Source organism: Loxodonta africana, chromosome 26 (assembly GCF_030014295.1).
Source record: "Loxodonta africana isolate mLoxAfr1 chromosome 26, mLoxAfr1.hap2, whole genome shotgun sequence".
Lineage (NCBI taxonomy): Eukaryota > Metazoa > Chordata > Mammalia > Proboscidea > Elephantidae > Loxodonta > Loxodonta africana.
Window position 1 is genome coordinate 18441290 of NC_087367.1, and position 23311 is coordinate 18464600.

The 23311-nt window shown below is 36.9% G+C and overlaps 1 protein-coding gene across 1 annotated transcript in view; it reads left to right on the plus strand.

The window, feature by feature from the left end:
- Positions 1-23311, plus strand: part of LRPPRC (leucine rich pentatricopeptide repeat containing) — a 118672-nt gene that overhangs the window by 13542 nt on the left and 81819 nt on the right. Inside the window, exons 2-13 of the mRNA XM_010595900.3 lie at positions 1042-1244; positions 2812-2937; positions 5483-5604; positions 5708-5766; positions 6523-6609; positions 7521-7647; positions 8635-8779; positions 9102-9247; positions 9443-9548; positions 9633-9740; positions 16089-16207; positions 21359-21452. Of these exons, the coding sequence (XP_010594202.2) occupies positions 1042-1244; positions 2812-2937; positions 5483-5604; positions 5708-5766; positions 6523-6609; positions 7521-7647; positions 8635-8779; positions 9102-9247; positions 9443-9548; positions 9633-9740; positions 16089-16207; positions 21359-21452 (1442 nt within the window). The remainder of the gene's footprint in view (positions 1-1041; positions 1245-2811; positions 2938-5482; positions 5605-5707; positions 5767-6522; positions 6610-7520; positions 7648-8634; positions 8780-9101; positions 9248-9442; positions 9549-9632; positions 9741-16088; positions 16208-21358; positions 21453-23311) is intronic.

The following is a 23311-nucleotide window of genomic DNA, read 5'->3' on the forward strand; positions in this document are numbered from 1 at the left end:
TAAACACAGAGATTTTGACTGTTAATGCTGTTTGAACTCAGACATAGAGTTTAGATAAAAATCAGTGATTTTTTGACAGGGTTTCCTTCACATATAAGGATTATTTTCAAGTTTGTCATTTGTAAACCAGGACAGCCTGTATGCAGCGTGGAATACCTCTGGTTTCATGTTTTAGGGCTTAGCTTTGCACACTAGTCTGTATTGTTAAAATACTGAATTGTTCACAGTTGTTTCCTCTTTGCAAGCACACATGTACTGTTCTGAGCTTACCTCGTTCGTAAACATTTTTCCTTCCTTTCTGACTTCCCTAAAATTAATGATGTTTAACACCAGAAATCTAGTTTTCTTTTTGGTGGTTGCAGTTGCTCCTTTTCTGCATATGGATAATTAGAAAAATGTTAAACTTGCATTTTGAGAGGTAGAAAGCAGGTGTGAAGAAAGAGCTGGAACACCCTTTATCACTATCAAGTGTTTTTCATTTATTTAGACAGATAGGAAATTATTTTGGCCTGAATGAGCCTTTGAAAAAACTGCTTTGTTTTAAAACTTAGACTTTGGTCTTCCTTTAAATTCATACTAAGCTTATGCCCAGAAAACACTGAAGGTATTTATTATCATTTTGACTATATTTTAGATCTCGTCTCATTTGTAGAAGTGCGAAGAGCTTTGTAGCACATGCTGCTTCGTTTCTATTCATTAACCTGGTTTTGGTTAAGGGCAAAAAAAAAAACAAACTTAAAACACCGTATTGTCATCTTATTTTTTATTAAACGATTCCATGTGGAAGGTTGTGGGAACACTCAGTTATTCAAGAGATTTATTGTGCGTACTCTGTGTGCTTGTGCGCATGCGTACAGTTATTTAAAGCCAAAGTCGAGACTTCCTACCAGTTCATGTTTTTCTGAGTATTTTTGATATTGCACTAGGATTTTAGATATTTAATAACTAATAAATGAAACTTCGTATATATTTTACTCAAAAAGATGACCTACATGGATAGTAGCTGATTTAGTTAATTATTCATCGTGTTTTATTTTATAGAGACCTAGCCAGCCAAGCCAGGCAATATGCTGCTATTGCTGCTAAAGAACAGAACGACCTTCAAGAGGAGTCCGCGTCTGCTCGTGGAAAGAATGTCGGACAATTTGAGTGGGCTCTAATGAGACTAGATGATTCTGTCCGAAGAACTGGCCGCATCCCAAAGACACTTCTAGAAAAAATCTTTATGAACACGTGCCACTCAGGTATTTCAAAATTTTCTGTTCAGAAAGTTGAACTCCTTTATGAGAATGTATTTGGGGGCAAGCACATTATAGAGTACATCATCGGATGTTTTTAGTTGCTTGTCGTGCTCTTTTCATCGTCATGATTTTTTGCTATGACTCTCTTTGTCTTTTCAACTCAGCTGGACAAAATTGGGACTATCTAGAATGTTTTGTTTGGTTATTTGTTCTAGAGTCAGCAGATAAAAGTTGTCTTTTTGCTTTGCGTAGCTTGTAGAAGAGCCACTCTCAGTGGTGAACTGTTTCAGAAGATACCAGTTTGTCTTCATCTTCCGTTGTATAATGTCAGCTTTTCTTAAGATGATCGTATGTGACAGATGTCCAGAAAGACTAATCATTATTTCCCTTTCATTTTCACTTAGTTACTAAAATCTACCTGGGCCACTTATACCCTTCATACTCTGATGAAAGCTATAGGTACTCCACCCAGCCCCTCCCCCCCCCCAAAAAATGCCCACATACAGATTTTTATATGCACTTCCAGGGTATTTATCAGCTTGATGAAGCCCATCTTATGGGTCTCAACCAGATAAGAAGCATAGCTATAAAACTTAAGGATGAAGGATACCAAAAAAGTATAAATTGTAACAGTATAATTGTGTGCATTTCAAGATTCTGTATCATTTGGCACCCTGGTGGCTCAGTGGTTAAGAGCTACAGCTGCTAACCAAAAGATCGGCAGTTCAGATCTACCAGCCCTTCTTGGAAACCCTATGGGGCAGTTCTGCTCTGTCCTGTAGGGTTGCTGTGAGTTGGAATCAACTCAGTGGCAGTGGGTTGGGTTTGGTATCGTTTCTTTCTCTAACCTTCATTTCTTTTGTTTTGATTTTTAATAGCTTTATTGAGATACCATACAATTTGCCCATTTGAAGTATACAATTCGGTAGCTCTTCAGAGTTGTACAGTTGTCACCACCATCGATTTTAGTACACTTCCATCACCCCATCCTCCTAGACACCATCCCCAGTCCCTTCCAGCCCTAGGCAACCGCTAGCCTACTTTCTGTCTCTGTAGATTTGCCAGCTCTGGGTATTTCACATAAATGGAATCATACAGTAGGTTATTTTGTTTTGTTTTAAGTCATGCTTTTAGGTGCATGTAGATAAAAGTCACGGATAAAGAGAGAAGGAAGTTTGTGTTATTTTGTAACTGATTATAAACCTAAATTTATTATTCCTAGGTTTTACTTGTCTGGCTTTGTACAATTTCATAAGATGCTGAAAGGCTTAGCCTTTGAATTGCAGCAAACACTGTGTATAAATTAGGCTTTTTGTATTTCATAGATTCGTGTTCTTAGCCGTCTTAACAAAGCAAACCGATGATAAGAATTCAAGTTATAACTTTTAATAAAATTGTAAAAGATACCTGTGGATAAGGATGGGATTTTCCAAATTTATGCCTACTTTCTTAATATTACCTGTGGTGGGCCGGGAGACTCTTGAGTATTTATAGACTTCAGTTTAAATTTTGATATTTATCTATATGATACTGGTTCTGTGTTAAATAGTATTTTAATCTTTTTTTTTAGTAGGTACCCCTGGCAGTAATCAAGTCTTGCTTCTTCTGCGCAGCTGTGGTTCTCTCTTGCCTGAACTAACGCACTCAGAGCGAACAGAATTTGTTCATAGGATATGGGACCAACTTCAAAAATTGGGTATGATTGTATCATTATAGATAACATATCAAAGGTGTAGGTATTTTTTCTTTTAGAAAAAAAGTGTTTCTTTACATAAATGCTGTAATTCAATCTTGTACAAGGGCGACTTGATTTACTTTTTTTTGGGTAATACGATTTATTTGGTGAGTTATAGTGACATCTAGGGGCATTAATAATGAAATAATTTTTCTTAATTTTTCATAAGCATTACTTTTATAGTAAGTTAAGAAAAAGAACAAAGTAGAAAACTTTTTGGTCTGTCAAAGTTATAAATGCACACGCTGTTTGACCCGGCAGTTTCATTTGTTAGAATTTAGATACAGATATACTCACATGGACAAAAGGACATCGTTTATTGTAGCTTGTTTCTGATAGTGAGAAGTTGGAACCAATTCTCCTGTCCCTCAGTAGGAGATTGGATAAATAAATTACGGAGGATCCATAAAATGGAATGCTGTGCTACTGCTAAAAAAATTAAAAATTCTTCAAATACTCATAGGAATATTCTTTAAGATATAAATGAAAATTAAGGTACAGAACTTGTGTGTAGTATCTTACCATTTTAAGGAGAAGTCTTTACGTGTGAGTGTGTACACATATGCATATAAAATATTAAAATAATTCTGGAAGGATGTATTAGAAACTGGTAAATACTGGATACAATTTTTATTCTATACCTCTTGGAACTTTTTCAGTTTTGAACCATGAGAATATAGTACCTATTCAAAATATAGTTTTAAAAGGCCATTTGAAAAAATCTTTAACATATTAAAATCTAAAACCAACAACTAATATGTGTAATGGCAATGGAATAAGCTGTGAAACAATAATAGAAATTATTTTTTTAGGTGTCGTGATTGTTTGCCTGTAAAATCCCATAAAATTAACTTACAATAAGGTAGCTAGGCATATAAAATGTTCAAGAATCTCTAACTTTCCTAGTTAGGGAATAAAATGGATAAAAAAATCCAATTCAGTATAGCCACAAAAAAGAAGTGTGTAGGACCTATATGAAAAAAACTACTATAGAATAGACAGATCCTTACAGTTTTGAATGGATCTAGAACTGTGTAGGACCTATATGAAAAAACTACTATAGAATAGACAGGCCCTTACTCACAGCTTTGAATGGATCTAGAATTCATTCTGATGACTAGTTAATTTTTGTAAAGTTTTAAAAAAATTTTATAGATAAATGTTGGATTTCAGGAGGAAATATTTTTGCCATCCATAGAACTGTGACCTAGTAGCTATTAACCTGCCAGTGTGGCAAAAAAAAACAAACCTGGTAGTGTTCTGCTGCTGAACATTGTTCAGTTGGACGTGGTTGCCTGTAAGGCCCTGTGTAGAACGTTAGAGGTTGGCTTCTCTAGCCTAGATTCCTAACATGTTGTCTAGGTTCCAGTCCTATGGTCACTTACTAGCCCTGTGGCCTTGGACAAACAGAAGAGGCGGTTTTCCTGATCCATAAGATAACAGTACCTGCCTCAGTGCTGTCGTGAAGGATAACTGAACCTCTGTATTCAGAGCACTTAGTACAGTGCCTGAAACAGTAAGTCTACACGTTTCCTATTATCAAAACAAGTACTAATTTAATAGAACAGGTTTCTGCCTCATAATCTAGCGCCAACCGTGATCACCGCCCTCTGTGGCCACAGGCAGTTGAATAAAAATAAGAAATTTGATGGTTGAAAATTTAGTGAAACATATGGTAGGGTTTGAGACTGATAAGGCGGCCATGGTGTCAGGAGTGGAGTTGTAAGGCCGAGCGGCGGGAACCTTAATTGGTCCAGCCTGAGGCAAATGGACGCAAGGATTTCGAAGGGCATTTGGAATACAGGTAGTTAACAGTGTCAGACTAGAAATGGTGCTGAGCAACTGGAATTGGAGTGGTTCCTTCAAAAAGAGGTTTTGGGTAGCCTGGGTAGTGAACAAGCAGAATTGCCAACACAGTCTTACCTGTGAAAAACCAACTGCAGCCACAACCCATCCATCTCAGGGACTGTAATGTGTGAGGACTGCTGGATATGGAAAAATCTTCCAGTCGCTTTTAAATACAGGGGCATTGTCAGCTTTTTCTAACAGAAGGGAGTACTGTGCTTCAGAAGTAAGAGACCTCTTTTTTTTTAATTGTGCTTTAAGTGAAAGCTTACATTCAGGTTAGTTTGTCATACAAAAATTTATACACACGTTGTTATATGACCCTAGTTGCTTTCCCTGCAATGTGACAGCGCACTCTGCCTTTCCACCCCGGACTTCCCATGTCCGTTCAGTAAGAAACCTCTTAATATCTGAATAGGCAGTTACTTATGACTGTATGGTAAGTATGTCTTACATGCTGAACTTGCTCTGTTCTGACAGGATTTCTGTATAGATGGGTCTAAGGATTAAGGTAGATGGGTGAAATGCTAATGTGGTATACCCCCACCCCCATTCCCCCTTTTTGGGCTCAATTTAGGTGCACGTGATTTATTTCAATTGTGATTGAGATACTTTTCAAAACATTTGGTTAACAAAAATTCGATTACCATTTCCTTTGTAGGTACTACATATGACATAAGTCACTACAATGCTTTACTTAAAGTCTATCTTCAGAATGAATATAAATTCTCACCCACGGACTTCTTGGCAAAGATGGAGGAAGCAAATATCCAACCCAATCGGGTAGGTGTTTGCTGCTGCAAATCATTAGTGGTCACATTCTTTTTTTTTTTTTTTTTTTTTTTTTACCGATAAGAAAATATTCACTGGCCCGTTTCATTGACAGGTGACATACCAGAGGTTGATTGCTGCTTATTGTAACGTAGGAGATATTGAAGGTGCCAGGTACGGATCTCTGTACATTTGTAAATTCTGTAAACCTAGAATGTTTTCACTCTTTTTTAGAAAAGAAAGTTTCTTCTTTAGTTAGGGAAATTATTTTGGAAGCAGTTTAATCTAGCAAGTATAATTTGAATAAAGTATAAAATTGTTGTGTAAGACAGGAAAAATAGGTTCATAATTGATGTTTTAATGAAAAATTTGTTTTACCGGAACGGAGGTTTAAAATTGTTGAGGTATAAAACTGTCTTTGCTTTTTTTCTTTTTTTGAGTATTGCCTAATATTCTTAGCTGTTTAAACTGTTCATTTGAAGAACTGGGTATAATCGCTTTACTCCACTGACTCCTTTAAATTCAGTAGGAGTGTTTCTCAGCTTATGTAAAATTTACTGCTCTTCTGGATGGAGGATTTGGGAAATCAGGGATAACTTGAAATGTACAATCTCATTTTTAAGTAAATGAATCTTATTAAGCCTTATGCTTTTTAACGGTTAATTAGTAGTATATAACAAACAATCAGATTTTTAAAAATTACCGAGTATTCTTTGTGAGAGTACCTCTTATTTATATTTTCAGGGAATGGAATTGAGTAGGAAGGAGTAGGTTTTCACTTTGAAGTTTTAAAAACAAGTATGTGTTACGGTTATATTTTAGAAACAAAAAATAAGACAAAGTAATTCAAGGCCTGATTCTACAGATGTTGTAAAAACTGTTTTTGATGTATATTTCCAAGGAATGTCTTCCTTTCTTTTTTCGTTACAGCAAGATTCTTGGATTTATGAAAAGCAAGGATCTTCCAGTGACAGAGGCCGTGTTTAGTGCCCTTGTTACAGGGCACGCAAGAGCTGGGTAATGTTCAAAACAAGATCTGGGTTCTTGAGGGAGGTTTCAATTAGAAATTATTAAACCATGTTTATCTACCCCCTCAAAAAATCTGTGGGAGGTAGAGCATATTAATTCTTTCAATAACTTGCTCGTAATGTTTCACACAACTTTAAAATTATCCTGCTTTAAAAATTGGGCCTGAACTGTACATGTAGAAACTGTCGAATTAGTGTATGTTTTGCTGTGTATATTCCCAACAACAACAACAAAATTAATTAATTTAGAAAAAAAAATTGGGCCTGATCCAAAGTAACTAACTTTGTGAAGCTTATTGCTGCTTTGTTGGTGTCCTGGAAAATATTTTTATTTTTGAAGAGTCAGTTAATAAATGCTATTCTTCCCTTAAAAGACTAATTTTAGCTTAATGTAAGAGAGCACATTATTTAATGTTCATGTAGTTATTACACAATTTGATTTCTTTTTTGGAAAAGTTACTTGTCCAAATTTGAGGTGTTTATGATCTTGTTTCAAAAACATGCAACCAGTTGAAAATATACTTGCCCCTTTTTGAGATTATCATGATTCTGAATTGTACTGAAGAATTTTCAATTTTAGTAAGAATAGGCAATAAATTGTAGATTGAATAGTAATATTATGTTTTTGACAATTTGACCTTATTATAGTAGTCTGAAGGAGCCCCAGTGGTGCAGTGGTTAAAGTGTGGTTGTCTGCTAACTGAAAGGTCAGCGGTTCATATCTACCAGCTGCTCCACGGGAGAAGGATGTGGCAGTCTGCTTCCGTAAAGACCTCAGCCTTGGAAACTCTATGGGGCAGTTCTACTCTGTCGTGTAAATTCCCTAGGAGTTGGGATTGACTTCAGTGGCAGTGGGTTCCGTTTTAGATAGTAGTCTGTTTTCTTTTGATTAACTTACAGGGATATGGAGAATGCAGAAAACATTATCACAGTTATGAAAGAGGCTGGAATTGAGCCTGGTCCAGACACATACTTAGCATTGTTGAATGCATATGCTGAGAAGGGCGACATTGACCGTGTTAAGCAGGTATGACTTGTGTGATGTAAATAAGTAGTATACTTCAAAATCATTTGTGTAAACTAGTATGTTTTGCATAAGGCAGAAAAGTATAGTTTATACAGCTCTTTTTAAAGTACTGCAGTGTTTAAGGATAATTCTTATTATAATTCAGAACTTTGGTATTGATATTACTGTTACTGTCGAAGTTGAGTATTTCCCACTATTTTATAGAGTAAATCCAGATGGTGTTTATTTCTAATATTTTGTATCTTGTTATTTTAACTTATCTAACTTTAAAATAAAATGCGAAATAACACTGGTTTCACAAGAACACCAAGGTCACACGACAACTATGAGCCCAAGAGACAGAAAGGGCCACATGAACTAGAGTCTTACATCATCCTGAGACCAGAAGAACTAGATGGTGCCTGGCCACAACCGATGACTGCCCTGACAGGGAGCACAGCAGAGAACCCCTGAGGGAGCAGGAGATCAGTGGGATGCAGACCCCAAATTCTCATAAAAAGACCAGACTTAATGGTCTGACTGAGACTAGAGGAATCCCGGCGGTCATGGTCCCCAAACCTTCTGTTGGCCCAGGACAGAAACCATTCCTGAAGACAACTCATCGGACATGGAAGGGACTAGACAATGGGTTGGAGAGAGATGCTGATGAAGAGTGAGCTACTTGTATCAGGTGGACACTTGAGACTGTGTTGGCATCTCTCCTGTCTGGAGGGGAGATAGGAGGGTAGAGAGGCTTAGAAACTGGTGAAATTGTCACGAAAGGATAGACTGGAAGAGCTGACTCATTAGGGGGAGAGTAAGTGGGAGTGTGGAGTAAGGTGTATATAAGCTTATGTGTGACAGACTGACTTGATTTGTAAAAGTTCACTTAAAGCTCAATAAAAATTATTTTAAAAAAAAAAGAGATTGACTCAAGATATAACCTAAAAAAAAAAAAAAAAAACACTGGTTTCTAACTTTTCTTCTAATTTCTGGAATTGTCTGTAGACTTTGGAGAAGGTGAAGAAGTCTGATATTTACCTTATGGACCGGGATTTATTGCAAGTTATCTTTGCCTTCAGTAAAGCCGGGTATCCTCAGTATGTCTCAGAAATTTTGGAAAAAATGACATATGAAGGAAGATATATTCCAGGTAGTATTTTAAAAATTGATTTGCATAAAAATTTGGATTGTGACTCTAAAATGATGGAAAAGGCATCCCCTTAACAGTAGGGGAGTATGGATTGTGGTTGATGAACACAAGACTCTTAAAGACAGCATAGTAAGCTAAAAAACTTGAGTTGATGAACGGCAATGTTTTGATTTGGAAGTATTTCATCATTATTTTTAACATATACCTTAAAATAAGTCAGGCAGATCTTTTTGCTGTTTGCAGTCATAATTTTGTTTTCAGTCCTGGTTACAGTGTAAAAATATTGTTCAATTCAGTAAAAAAAGATGTCTTTTCTTCCCAGATGCAATGAACCTCATTTTGCTTTTAGTCACGGAAAAAATGGAAGATACAGCGTTGGAAATTTTATTAGCATGTCCTGCACCAAGAAAAGAGAATCTGAGTGATTTCGGAAGTTTCTTTTTACAGCATTGTGTGACAATGAATACGGTATTCTATCCATTTTTACTTTGTACGTAATAAGCAGTGAAATAAGATTCTTTAAAATATAGTGAAATATTATAAAATTAGAATTAGAAATAGGATGAGGACATCAAATCCTGAAAGTGGTAAAATATTTGCAGAAGGTCAAATGACAGAATCCTTGCAAATTTAGCTGATGTGTGACTTTTTTTTTCCCCCTAGCCTGCAGAGAAGCTGCAAGACTACTGTAAGAAGTTAAAGGCAGCCCAGATGCATTCCTGTCCTTTACAGTTCACACTGCATTGTGCTTTGTCAGCCAGAAAAGCTGGTACTGTATTTTTATAGTGGAAATCAATGTAAATAAATTTTGCTGAAGTAGCTTTGTAATAATATTTTATGGTATCTCTTTCAGATTTGGCAAAAGCTCTAATGGAGGCTCTGAAGGAAGAAGATTTTCCTGTCAGAGCTCATTATTTCTGGCCACTGCTGGCTGGTCATCAGAAGGAGAAAAATGTTCAAGGTTAAGTTTTCCCTTTATAGATTTGTAATGGTTCAGAGATCTAGTTTATACACACATCGAACTGAAGTCTTTGGGAAAACATATTTATTCCTGAGTAGGAGATCTTCTGAGAAAATGGAATCGTCATAAGTTGTAATAAAAAGTATTTCTAAAGCATTTTTAAAAACAAAACCTGATGGACTTCTTTCATCTTAATTTCATTTCTTAGTTGATCTCTAATCTTGATATTCAGGTTCGTAAGCATAGTTTTAAACAGCACAAAATTTTTAAGTTTTTAAGAAACTCTAGTTCTTGATTTCACATCCAGTGTTTGAAATTAGTTTGTCTAATCCTTAAGGAAGATTTAAAGGTAAAGTCGCATACAGTCAGGTTCATCACAATAAGAAGCGTGGCCATTTTCTTTGTGGGCCAGCCTGTCTCTTCTTAGCTGAGCTGTGTTACAGTAAGGAAAGGCGGAAAACTTTGATTGGAAAGTGAGTGCTCGTGACCTGACAGTCTGGTGATTGAAGGACAGAAATGCTCAATCTTTCAGGTCCTTAAGTAGGTTTAAGCATTTAGCATGCTTTTCCCTGGTACACATGGGATGTCTATAGGATGTGAATAAGAATCGAACAAATATTAAATTTTAGAGTACAGTATCTAATTCTTGGGTTTGCATTATTGGTAATTCAGAAAGAGTAGTCTCATAAAAAGATGCTTTTAACAGAAGTACTTCCCCCTTGGGGAAACAAAAAATGGTCTTTTTCATTTTATCTCTCAGTATAATGTGCTTTAGAATGAGATGTAGAGTTGTTAGGGTGACATTGGGTGACAAACAAAATGCACAAACAACAAAAAAAAAGTGCTTTTAGCACACTTTCATATTGCAATTTTATTTTAAATATATAGTCGTCTTTGGGTTTAAAGGAATATTGAAACAAGTATTCCCTAATTGTTTCTGGCTTTAAAAGTCTCTAAATCCTTTTTAGAAAAATCCTTGTAAAAACAATATGCTATTTGATTAACTCTTTACGTATCCTCCAGCTCTGAAATCTTCAAGAGGAACCTTTAACTTCGTGTTTTTGAACCACAGAAAGATTACATCATTCCTTGAGAATCTATAGGTATATTAGTGTTGTCCACCTTTACACAGGATATGAAAATAGTTTTGGTCCCCTGTTGAATATTCGTCTATTCTTCAGGTAACTTTGCTTCCCCCAACCATCTCACAGTACCTAGACTTGAATTAGGTAAATATAAAAGAAGTTAGGTAATTTCTTTTTACGGTTGTAGCTTGAACTAGTAGAAAAATAGGCTTTATCTTGAATTCATCCTTTCTTAGAATCTTAGAAGTTAGATTTCAGAACTGGCCTCTTGAAACCTCACATTTTATGAACGAAGAGACAGAGGTGCAAAGAGGTTCGTTGACTGACCTGTGACTCCGTAAACATCTACCTGTTGGTAGTCCTAGGATTAGGGCTGAGGTTCTCCTCCTCCTATTTTAAACACCCTTTTTATACCACATCACTTTCATATTAGACTTTGTAAATATTATACTGCATTTGTAAAAAGTCTTAGCTTTTGGTTAACAATCGGGTACCAGTTTTTATTTACCATTGGGACATTTAAAAAAGAGATACCACCTTTTTTAATCAAAGAAAATTTTATCTGGAAAACCCAAAAGCTTATCTTTACTGAGCACTGTGACTTGAGAATATAAGGGATTGTCTATAAAAAGTAGGTTCTCCCTGGCAGAAGGTCCTAAAAATATATATTCTGTAGCCTTTCTTCATATGACAGGGAGCTGGCCGTGTATTCCATATAGTTTCTTTAGTGTAAGGTAAGAAGTTAATATTCATATTAGTGCAGCGAACTTGTTGTTTGTCTTATGTTGGTTACTGCCTGTCCTGTGAATTCACCCATGGAAATTATATGTAAGGAGCCCTGGTGACGCAGTTGTTAAAGCACTTGCCTGGTAACTGAAAGGTCGGTAGCTCGAACCGGCCAGCTGTTCTGCAGAAGAAAGATGTGCCAGTCTGCTTATGTGAAGATTTATAGCCTTGGAAACTCTGTGGGGCCATGCTCCTCTGTCCTGTAGTGTCGCTGTGAGTCAGAATTGACTTGACGGCAGTGGGTGGTAGTGGGTGGCCTGTGAAAGCTAGGTATAAACTGGTAGAAATAACAGGAAAGCAATGACTGGAATGATGTAGATGCCGAGGAGCGTTTCATAAGGAATAGATAAAATTCTTCAGGAAATAAAGATATTTGGAGGTTAGATAAAACCGAAGGAAGAGGTCTCAATAATAGAATGATCAAATTTCTATTGAACTGTGGAATTTTCCTCGCTAAAAATTAAGCTATCCCCAACCCCTTTAAAGGGTTCCTCTAATGACTTTCTCGTGGTTCGTCTTAACCATTATTTTTCTCAGTAGCACAAGTAGAAAAGTCACCACTTAGAGTAATACATTTTTAGCAAGTTGGCCTAAATGAGGTGGACTAACCCAGAATTATTGGGGGTCTGCACCCTTTGGCATATTTAGAAAATATGAGAGTAAGAATATAAGAGGGTAAAATGTATAAGGAAGGGCCAGTCTAAGGTCTTGGTGCCAGCTGAGCAAAGTGGCTAAAGAAAGGGAAGTTACTTTTCAAGTATTGAGCTATTGCCTCGTAATAAAGTGAACGCGCCGGGCAAGGTCTAAAATCATTTAAACAGTTACAGTCAGGTAAACCATCCTATCTTTTCTAATACTTTGAACTATTTTAATTCAAAGCATTTTGAAAGGAGACTTCTATCCAGATTCATGAGAATTTTTTGTGGCTCCTTTTGAGATACTTTATTAGAATGTTTATTTACTCTTAGGTTAGATTTTCTAAGTTCACAGACATTCCGGATTCATTGTTATCAAGTTAACATAAAATTACTTCAACCAGCTGGCAAAATTGTCACGAAAGGAGAGACTGGAAGGGCTGACTCATTAGGGGGAGAGCAAGTGGGAGTACGGAGTAAGGTGTATATAAACTTATATGTGACCGTCTGACTTGATTTGTAAACGTTCACTTGAAGCTCAATAAAAGTTAATAAAAAAAAAAAAAGATTACCTCAACCCTTTTTGTTTTAAAAAGAAATGAGTTGTATTTTTTGAGGATTTATTGTAGTTATCTTCAATCAAACACTTTTTTCCTCCTGATTGGTAAGTGCTTCCCTCCTTGATCTGATGGTAGTTATTTAAGTGAATTATCTTTGTAGCCTCTCAGGATGACTGTGGGAATGACTGAACTGACCTGAGCAGAAGTTGCAAGCCCAGGTTTTTTTTTGAAACCTGCTTTTGTTTCAGCTAGAAAGGTACACCAAGTTACAAGTAACAGCATTACTGATCATCTAAATGACCAGAATGTGTCCCTCCCCCGTAAACATTATTGAAAAAAATAAAAAATTAAGACACTGAAATACATCATTGTTACTTTTAATACTGGTATTTTTAGGGTTTCAACACAATTTGTTTTTTTCTTTAATTTTAAATGGCCACGCTGAGAGGTAAATAAGGAGCTTGGTTATCATCATTCCTGTATTACAGACAAGGAACCACTAAAGGCCACGCCTTTTGGTGGCAGAACAGGGTCTTGATCCCAAGGAAAAAGCGTAGGTGTTAGCAGTCTTGTAGTGTTCCCATAAGCACCTGCCAGCAGTCGGGAGGCTTGGTTTCAGATCCAAGAGCTGCCACTAACTGTGACCTTGGAGAAATCACTTCACTTTCTTAAAATGACTAGATGACTTCTAGAGGCATTCGCCAGCTTCGTTTACATAGAAAAGTACATCCCCTAATTGAATCCAAAGCATCGTTAATACATTAGAGCTTGATACATAGATCCAAGCTGAGTTGTAATACTGGGATTCTTTTTGTTAAGCATGTTACAGCCGCTTTTCTTGATGTCATCAATATCGCACTAAGCGTAGACCACAAGAATGTCTTTCATATTCCATTGTCCCTTCCACTGAGTGCCTTGAGACGCACTGCCTCGCTTAATCCATGTATGGTAGTTAGAAGAATTAAGCAAACCAATATGTATAAAAGTGTCTGGAAAGCAGTTTCCATATTGCCATTTCTAGTATGTAAGCTAAGAGATAAAGGCTCAGAAAGGTGAAGTTATTTGCTCAGAGTTAGACTGCCATTAAGTGACAGAACCAGGGTTGAGAGCTAGGTTTCTTTAAGCTACAAAGCTTTTCGTGTCACTTCACCAGAGTGTCTCACTGTAAACCTAATTATTTACCTTAAATGGTGGTCATGGAAGCAACGTTACTGGCCAGAAAGGATGTTGGGGACATTAGATTAGCAGTTGAAAGGTAACTTAGCTTCGTTCTTTCAGATGCTTAGTCATCTTTGCACCTGAAGAAGAGCACGGTGTGATCACCTCCTTTTATGGTCATTATAAATGTTATTAGTACTGATTCCCAGTGAATTGTTTGAAGAATCATTCTAATTTTTTTAATTGTGCTTTCGGTGAAAGTTTCCAGAGCAAATTAATTTTTCATTCAAAAATTTTTACCCAAATTGTTCAGTGACATTGGTTGCAGATTTTGCAATGTGTCAGCACTCTGCCCCTTTCCACCCTTTTCTGTGGTTCCCTGTGTCCATTAGTCCAGTTTTCCTGTGCCTTCCTGCCTTCTCATGGTTGCATTTGGGCAGGTGTTGCCCATTTGGTTGTGTATACTTGAGTGAACTGAGAAGCTCGTTCTCCACGTGTGTTGTTGTTTGTTATATAGGCCTGTGTAATCTTTGACTGAAAGGTGGGCTTTGGGAGTGGCTTAGCAGGGTGTCTAGGGGCCGTAGTCTCGGGGGTTCCGCCAGTCTCTGTCAGACCAGTAAGTGTGTTCTTTTTTTGTGAGTGTGTGAATTTGAATTTTGTACATTTTTTGCCCACTCTGTCTGGGACCCTCTACTGTAATCTCTGTCAGAGCAGTCTGTGGTGGTAGATGGGTACCATGTAGTTTTTCTGGACACAGGCTGGTGGAGGCCGTGGTTCATGTGGTCCATGAGTCCTTTGAACTAACATTTTCCTTGTGACTTTGGTTTTCTTTCTCCTTTGCTCCTGTTGGGATGGAGCCAATAGTTGTAACTTATAAGGACGCTCACAAGCTTTTAAGACCCCAGATTTTGTTTAAAAATATTGTTGTTTATGTGTATTAAATGGCTAACTACACACACATTCTCCTAAGTTTATAATAAATAAGCACATGCTTTTGTTTTTTTTAATTGTTTTTACATCTTGAAAAATACATTTAAACCTCTAAGATTTTGAAGATAATTAGGTAATTTTAAATATAAAGATCTTTTAAAATGTAAAAAGCTGTCCATACTCTGCATTTTATTTAAAAAAATATATACAAATATAATGTAGTCAGACATGGCCATATATCTTTGTACTAGAGCACATTATATAACACATTTATAGAAATTTTTTTTTCTGTAGGGGATATAGGGCAAAAATGGACTTTCAGGGGAAGTTTTAATGTGAAAGTAATGAAACTTAGAAGTAAATTTTAAAAACCAAAGCTAGCGTGTCCTTTATGTTAAACTACAGCACCTGTCAAGTCAGGTGACACTCCAGTAGTTTTACACTTTTCTAGAATTAACTGGGTCTGATATAAAGAAATCAGTTTGTACTATTTGAAGCTAACTGAGGTTTTGGAAACCTTGGAATGGCCATTTAAGAAGTTATTAAAAGACTTTGCGGATGGGGAAAGGAGAGAAACAACTAAACTTTTTAAATTTTAAATGCAAAGAGACAATAATTCCTTACAATCAAATTGCTCTCTATCCATTTTATATTCTTATATTGTAAAATATGAAGGAGTCAGAAGTTAGTAACAATTAGGGATTTTTTCTTTTTTTTATGTAAGTACTTAAAAGCACTTTTGAAACTGGCTTTGTCTTTGACAGATTTCCCCTTACGAACCCCACCCTGCAAAGTCCATCTACTTTGCTAGCATTTATTCTTGCCAAGTTTCATTGTCTAGGTCCACCATTGCCCTATAATAGCAGTGGTGTTTTATCATCTCTCTTCAGTTGGGGTGCCAAATACATTAGGCATATTGCTTAATTGTTTGAAGTTTCGTTATAGTCATAATTTCTAGGGCATTTCCCTAATACTCACTGGTGAGTTAATAGAGGGAAATGAAGAATAGAGGAATTTATTTTTTTCTTTTATCGTCTTACTTCCAATTCTGTTTGCTTTTCTGCCTTTTAGAAAAACAAAATACTGAGGATTTTTCCTGCATTGTGATTCAGAAAGTAATTGAACCAAAGTTTGTGATCTTTTGTAATTTATTTCAAGTTTTTCATCACTGTGCTTCCATTTTTTATCTTCTAGGTATTATTGAAGTCCTCAAAGGAATGCACGAAGTGGGGATCAATCCTGATCAGGATACTTACATAACCTACGTGTTTCCTTGCTTTGATAGCGTAAAGTCAGCACGGACTGTTCTGCAGGTGCGTGGAACTGCGGTTTTAATTTCATAATTGAAGAGAATTTCTTTTCTCCTTAATGTTTAATGCAGTGGTGACCCCCCAAAAAAGGTTATTGAACTTTATTTTCTAAAGCTTTATAAAAATATAGGGTAACATCTATATAGATTGAGCTTAAAAAGGACAAGCTGCATTTTCCTTCTGTGTTAAAAAGACAGTATGCCAATATTTAAATAAAACGATATTCACTGCTTAATCTCACCCTATAATGCAACTATGGAAACCCTGGTGGGGTAGTTGTTAAGTGCTATGGCTGCTAACCAAAGGGTCAGCAGTTCGAATCTATCAGGTGCTCCTTGGAAACTCTATGGGGCAGTTCTGCTCTGTCCTATAGGGTCGCTATGAGTTGGAATCGACTCGGTGGCAATGGGTAATGGGTGTAATGCAACTGTAGTTTTCATTTTTTGAATATTACTTTTCAGTGTATGTTTTTATGAACGCAAGCATAGTGTATTTGCTATCCTCTGTTATTTTTTATTTTAATAATCTTTTGTTTGTCTCCAAATCATTGTTTACCTGCCAAATACTTTTTGTCCCAGCAGAATAGACAAGGGTCTGATGAGGGGCATATGAAGAAGTTGACTCAGGCAGTGAGTTGGATCAGCAAGGGTTGCTGTTTCCATTTTCAAAGCAAAGAGCTGTACAATTAGGAACGACATGGCAGAGTAACAAATAATTTACCAGGGAATATTTTGTTCCAAAGATCTGCTTTCTAGGCGCTTACTTACATAATGCCTTGGTTTTTCTAATATTGTTAGAATGTTCCTTTCTTTCCTTCAAATAATTACATAATTATAATTCTCTTACAGATAGAGTTTATGTCTTGAGTGTTTATTTCTTTTACCTGAAAACTTAGAGTATTTTGAGCCTGTGCTATACATATTCTACTGTTAAAAAACAAATAATCGTTTCCACATTTTATTTCCCAGAATGTTTTCTTTCTCTGCAGAAATATGACCCAGGATTTCAATGCCTTCTTGATACTACTTTTGGTTTTTCACTAGTGGCTTATCTTAGGGAAAATCAGATCTCATTTGGGAACTTGTCTTAAATTTGGTTACATTCATTCTCAATTACCTTTTGCATCCATTGCCAGAATTTCAGTATTCAGTATTTGTTTTGGAGACAATGACTCTGTTATGTGCTTAATAGAATCTACAATATTGATACATTGTTATCTTTAGCTACACATGGATACAGTGCATATTGTATGTATTTTCAAAAAATTACATAATACATGTTTACTGATGTTAGGAAATAGGAGTGATATGACTACACAACTCATCCACAGTTCTTTGAGCTAGCCCTTATTGCTTAACCTCTGTAGATCCTCTCAGATGTGAGTGTATGCTTGAAAAATGTTTTAGAAAAAGATGGATTGTACTATCCATATTACCCAGCAATGTGTATGTTCAATTAGCACCTTTCCATATCAATATAATTCCATAAATTCTTTTTTATGCCTCTATACTGTTTGTTGTATAAATATACCAGGATTTATTTTTATCAATTATTATTATCAAGGTGGCTTTTAATATTGGACTATCATAAAATGACCCAGTGAATATATTTGAGCTAAATTTTGGCCCGTATACTTAAATTATTAAACAAATGATGATATTGGGACAAGTGACTAATGATTTAGAGTTACAAAACAAATTAAATTTGATCCTCACCTCACTTTTTACATGCTGCTGTCCTGAGACGCGCTTGAGTTGGTTATGACTTGTAGCGACCTTGTGCACGAAGGACAAAGCACAGCCTGGTCCTGCGCCATCCTCACAATTGTTGCTATGTTTGAGCCCATTGTTGCAGCCGCTGTGTCAGTCTATCTCGTTGAGGGTCTTCCTCTTTTTCACCGACCCCGTACTTTGCCAAGCATGATGTACTTCTTCAGGGACTGGCCCCTCCTGATATTATACCCTAAGTATGTAAAACGAAGTCTTGCAATCTTTACTTTTAAGGAGAATTCTGGCTGTACTTCTTCCAAGACAGATTTGTTCTTTCTTATGGCAGTCCATGGTATATTCAGTATTCTTCAACATCATAATTAAATGCATCAGTTCTTCTTCGGTGTTCCTTATCCATTGTCCAACTTTCTTACGCAGATGAGGTGATTGAAAATACCATGGCTTGGGTCAGATGCACCTTAGCCTCAAAGTGACATCTTTGCTTTTCAACACTTTATTTGCCCAAGGCAATGCACTGTTTCTTGACTGCTGCTTTCATGGGTGTTATTTATGGATCCAGGTAAAATGAAATCCTTCAATCTTTTTCTCCATTTGTATGATGTTGCTTATTGGTCCAATTGTGAAGATTTTTGTTTTCTTTATGTTAAGGTGTAATCCATACTAGAGGCTATAGTCTTTGGTTTTCATCAGTATTTCAAGTCTTCACTTTCAGCAGACAGGGTTATGTCATATGCTTATTGCAGATTGTTAACGAGCCTTCCAATCTTTATGCTGCATTCCTCTTTATACAGTCCAGCTTCTCAGATTATTTGCTCAGCACATAGATTGAATAAGTATAATGAAAGAATACAACCCTGACATAAACATTTTCTAATCTTAAACCATGTAGTATCCCCTTGTTCGGTTTGAATGACTGTTTCTTGGCCTATGTACAGGTTCCTCATGAGCACAATTAAGCATTGTGGAATTCCCGTTCTTTACAATGTTATCCATAATTTGGAGCCAAGATCCATCTGACATCAGCAGTGATATCCCTCGTTCCGTGTCCTCTTCTGAATCCGGCTTGAATTTCTGGCAGTTGCTGTTGATATACTGCTACAATTGGCTTTTAATTTATCTTCACCATAATTTTACTTGCGTTTATCGTTAATGATACTTTTTGATAATTACCATATTCTGTTGAATCACCTTTCTTTGGAATGGGCCCATATATGGATCTCTTTTAGTCAGTTGGCCAGGTTAGCAGTCTTCCAAATTTCTTGGCATAAACAAGTGAGCGCTTCCAGCGTTGGATCCATTTGTTGAAACATTTCAATTGATATTCCGTCAATTCCTGAAGCCTTGTTTTTGCCAATGCCTTCAGTGCAATTTGGACTTCTTCCTTTAATATCATGGGTTCTTGATCATATGCTACCTTATGAAATGGTTGAATGCCAACCAGTTCTTTTTGGTAGGGTGACTCTTTTTGTATTCCTTTACTTTATCTTCTTTTGATGTTTCCTGCATCATTCGGTTTTTTGCCTGTAGAATCCTTCAGTATTGCAACTTGAGGCTTGAATTTTTTCTTCAGTTCTTTTAGCTTGAGAAATAGTGAGCATGTTCTTCCCTTTTGTTTTCTAACTCCAGGTCTTTGCATATTATAATATTTTATTTTGTCTTCTCAAGCCACCCTTTGAAATCTCTGTTCAGCTCTTTTCAGTCATCATTTCTTCCATTCACTTTAGCTGCTTTACATTCAAGAGCAAGTTTTAGAATCTCTTCCAACATACATCTTGGTCTTTTCTTTCTTTCCTGTCTTTTAATGACATCTTGCTTTTTTCATGTTTGATGTCATCCCACAGCTCGTCTAGTCTTCAGTCATTCGTGTTCAGTGTGTCAAATCTGTTCTTGAGATGGTCTCTAAATTCAGGTGGGATATACTCAAAGCCGTATTTTAGTTCTCGTGGACTTGTTCTAATGGTCTTCAGCTTCAACTTGAACTTAGATATGAGCAATTGATGGTCTGTTCCACAGTTGACCCCAGCCTTGTTCTGACTGATGATATTGAGCTTTCCCATCGTCTCTTTCCACAGATGTATTCGATTTGATTCTTGTGATTTCATTTGGCAAGGCCCATGTGTATAGTTGCTGTTTTTATTGTTGAAAAAAGGTATTTGCAGTGAATAAGTCGTTGGTTTTGCAAAATTCTATCGTGCGATCTCTGGCATCATTTCTGTCACGGAGGCCATGTTTTCCAACTACTGATCCTCCTTCTCTGTTTCCAACTTTCGCATTCTAATCACCAGTAATTATCAGTGTATCTTGATTGCATGTTTGATCAATTTCAGACTGCAGAATTTGGTAAAAATCTTCAGTTTCTTTATCTTTGGCCGTAGTGGTTGGTGTGTAAATTTGAAAAACGGTTTTATTTGTTGCTCTTCCTTGTAGGCTTATGGATGTTTTCCTTTCACTGGCAGTGTTGTACTTCAGGATAGATCTTGAAATGTTCTTTTTTGACAATGAACGCAACGTCACTCCTCTTCTATTTGTCATTCTCGGCATAATAGGCCTTATGATTATATGATTCAGAATGGCCAATGTCAGCCCATTTTAGCTCACTAATGCCCAGGATATCAATCTTTATGTATTACATTTCATTTTTGACGACTTCCAGTTTTCCTCGATTCATACTTTGTACATTCCGTGTTCTGATGACGTTCTCAGCTGTTTTTTCTCATTTTGAGTTGTGCCACATCAGCAAATGAAGGTCCTAGAAGCTTGGCTCCATCCACATCATTATGGTCAACTCTACCGTGAGCAGGCAGCTCTTCCCAGTCGTAGTTTGGGTGCCTTCCAACCTGAGGGGCCCATCTTGCACTGTATCAGATAATGTTCCGCTGCTTTCCATAAGGTTTTCACTGGACATTTTCTTCAGAAGTAGATTACCAGGTCCTTCTTCCTGGCCTGTCTTAGACTGGAAGCTCCACTGAAACCTGTCTACCAAGGGTGCTCCTGTTGGTGTTTGAAATACTGGTAGCCTAGCTTCTAGCATCACAGCAACAGACAAACCACCACAGCAGGACAAACTGACAGACAAGTGGTGGACTTTTTACATAGACTCACTGAAATTTTATTTAGCTGTGAATGAGAAAATAGTTACAGTGTCTTCAATAGTAAAATCTTCTTAGAAGGAAGGTGTCTCTAAGGGTAACAGATTATCTGTAATTTGAAGGTATCCACTAGATCTGAAATGTTGGAATTCCTTTATCTTAACATTCCTAATGTCCAGTTATTCAATTTATGTATTCTAGAAAAAATTTTTTCATAAATGAAAGATTATCAGAATATGCTGATACAGAGAAATAGGAAAAGTAGGAAATTTCAGTAGCGTATCATCATATTTTTAGCTAAGGCATGTTATTATTAAAATATGCTTTATCCCTAGGAAAATGGATGCCCGGTTGACAACGGTACATTTTCACAAGCTGAATTGAGAAGTGAAGCACTAAATGGGAACTTAGACTTTGTTTTATCATTCTGTAAGTATGTAACATTAGCAAGTAAACTTGACAGATACTGATTTCGGGTACTTTTGAGAGCATACAAGATAGTCCATATGATGAAAGCAAGGAAGTTTTTATATATTTTGTGAAGGCCAGACTGATAAGACAGTTTATGAGTTGAACTCATCAGTAGTTGAGAAGCAGTTTTAAAGTTGGAAGGACATTGGAGATAATCTAAGAAATTTTAGGTATGGCATAGTGTCAGGGTAGAGTTTGGAGTGGGGGCCCTGTTGACGTGAGTCTTATTTATTCTTCAGTTGCCGATTATGTGGCCTGGAATAAGCCTCTGCTCTGTGCTTCATCGTAATGAAATAGAGTTAGTGCTACATATCTGTCTACCTTGTGGGGTTGTGAAAATTTGATATTTCTGAGAGTGCTTTCTAAACCAATGTCTATTATAGTAGTAAGTTTTATGAAATCATCTGCCTGTCACTATTTAAAAAAAAAAAGAAAACACACACACACAACAGACCTTTCTTAAATGCTTATAGATGCTGGGGTGCTTTACAGCGCTCATTGCACGTTAATCAATTACCCCCACTTATACATGAAGAAAGGCATGTTGTTGTCGTTGGGTGCCATCGAGTCGATTCCGACTCATTACAATCCTATACGTCAGAGTAGAACTACCCCATAGGGTTTCCGAGGAGGATTCAAACTGCCAACCTTTTGGTTAGCAGCCATAGCTCTTAACCACCATGCTACCAAGGCTCCAAAGAAAGGCTTAGTGAGGTTAAAAGTCTTGCTTTGTTTTTGCCCATGTCCATCACATTACTTGGTAGTTTTTCAGATCTTGTGAAAAATATATCATACAAACCTACCAATTTATAGCTTCCTAAAATGTTAAAAATTCAGCTCTGATTAATGTATATTCACATCATATAGGTGGGAGCTTTGTAAAAACCAGATTATTGCTATGTATTAGCCTTGTATGTCATTTAAAATAGTTCATCATAATATTGGAAAGGAAAAAAGTGTCCAGTGTGAAAAGTGTCCAGTATGAAAAATGATGCCTGTCAGACTCAGAGGTTTAATTGAGTTGAAGGTTGGCTATTAATGCTGGCTGCTATCAGAGTGTATTGATTTTGCTTTCCACTCTGTATAGTACATACTGACAAGGTGAAAACAGAAATATTAGCCGAAGAATCTGGGCACGTAAGGTGCATACATGAGAGCTGCCTTTTCCTTTTAGCATACTGTCTATTCCACTTCATTGTCAACCTCTTGATTTTTCACAACTGTTTGTCGCTGAGGAAACTAGATGCCTTTTGTCAGTGGCCTTCCAGCTTGCTGAGATGTTTCTGGTCGTCTTTTTTTTTTTTTTTTTAATTAAATTTTATTGAGCTTCAAGTGAACGTTTACAAATCAAGTCATTCTGTCACATATAAGTTTATATACATCTTACTCCTTACTCCCACTTGCTCTCCCCCTAATGAGTCAGCCCTTCCAGTCTCTCCTTTCATGACAATTTTGCCAGCTTCCCTCTCTCTCTATCCTCCCATCCCCCCTCCAGACAGGAGATGCCAACACAGTCTCAAGTGTCCACCTGATATAATTAGCTCACTCTTCATCAGCATCTGTCTCCTACCCACTGTCCAGTCCCTTCCATGTCTGATGAGTTGTCTTCGGGGATGGTTCCTGTCCTGTGCCAACAGAAGGTTTGGGGACCATGACCGCCGGGATTCCTCTAGTCTCAGTCAGACCATTAAGTCTGGTCTTTTTATGAGAATTTGGGGTCTGCATCCCACTGATCTCCTGCTCCCTCGGGGGTTCTCTGTTGTGCTCCGTGTCAGGGCAGTCATCGGTTGTGGCCGGGCACCAACTAGTTCTTCTGG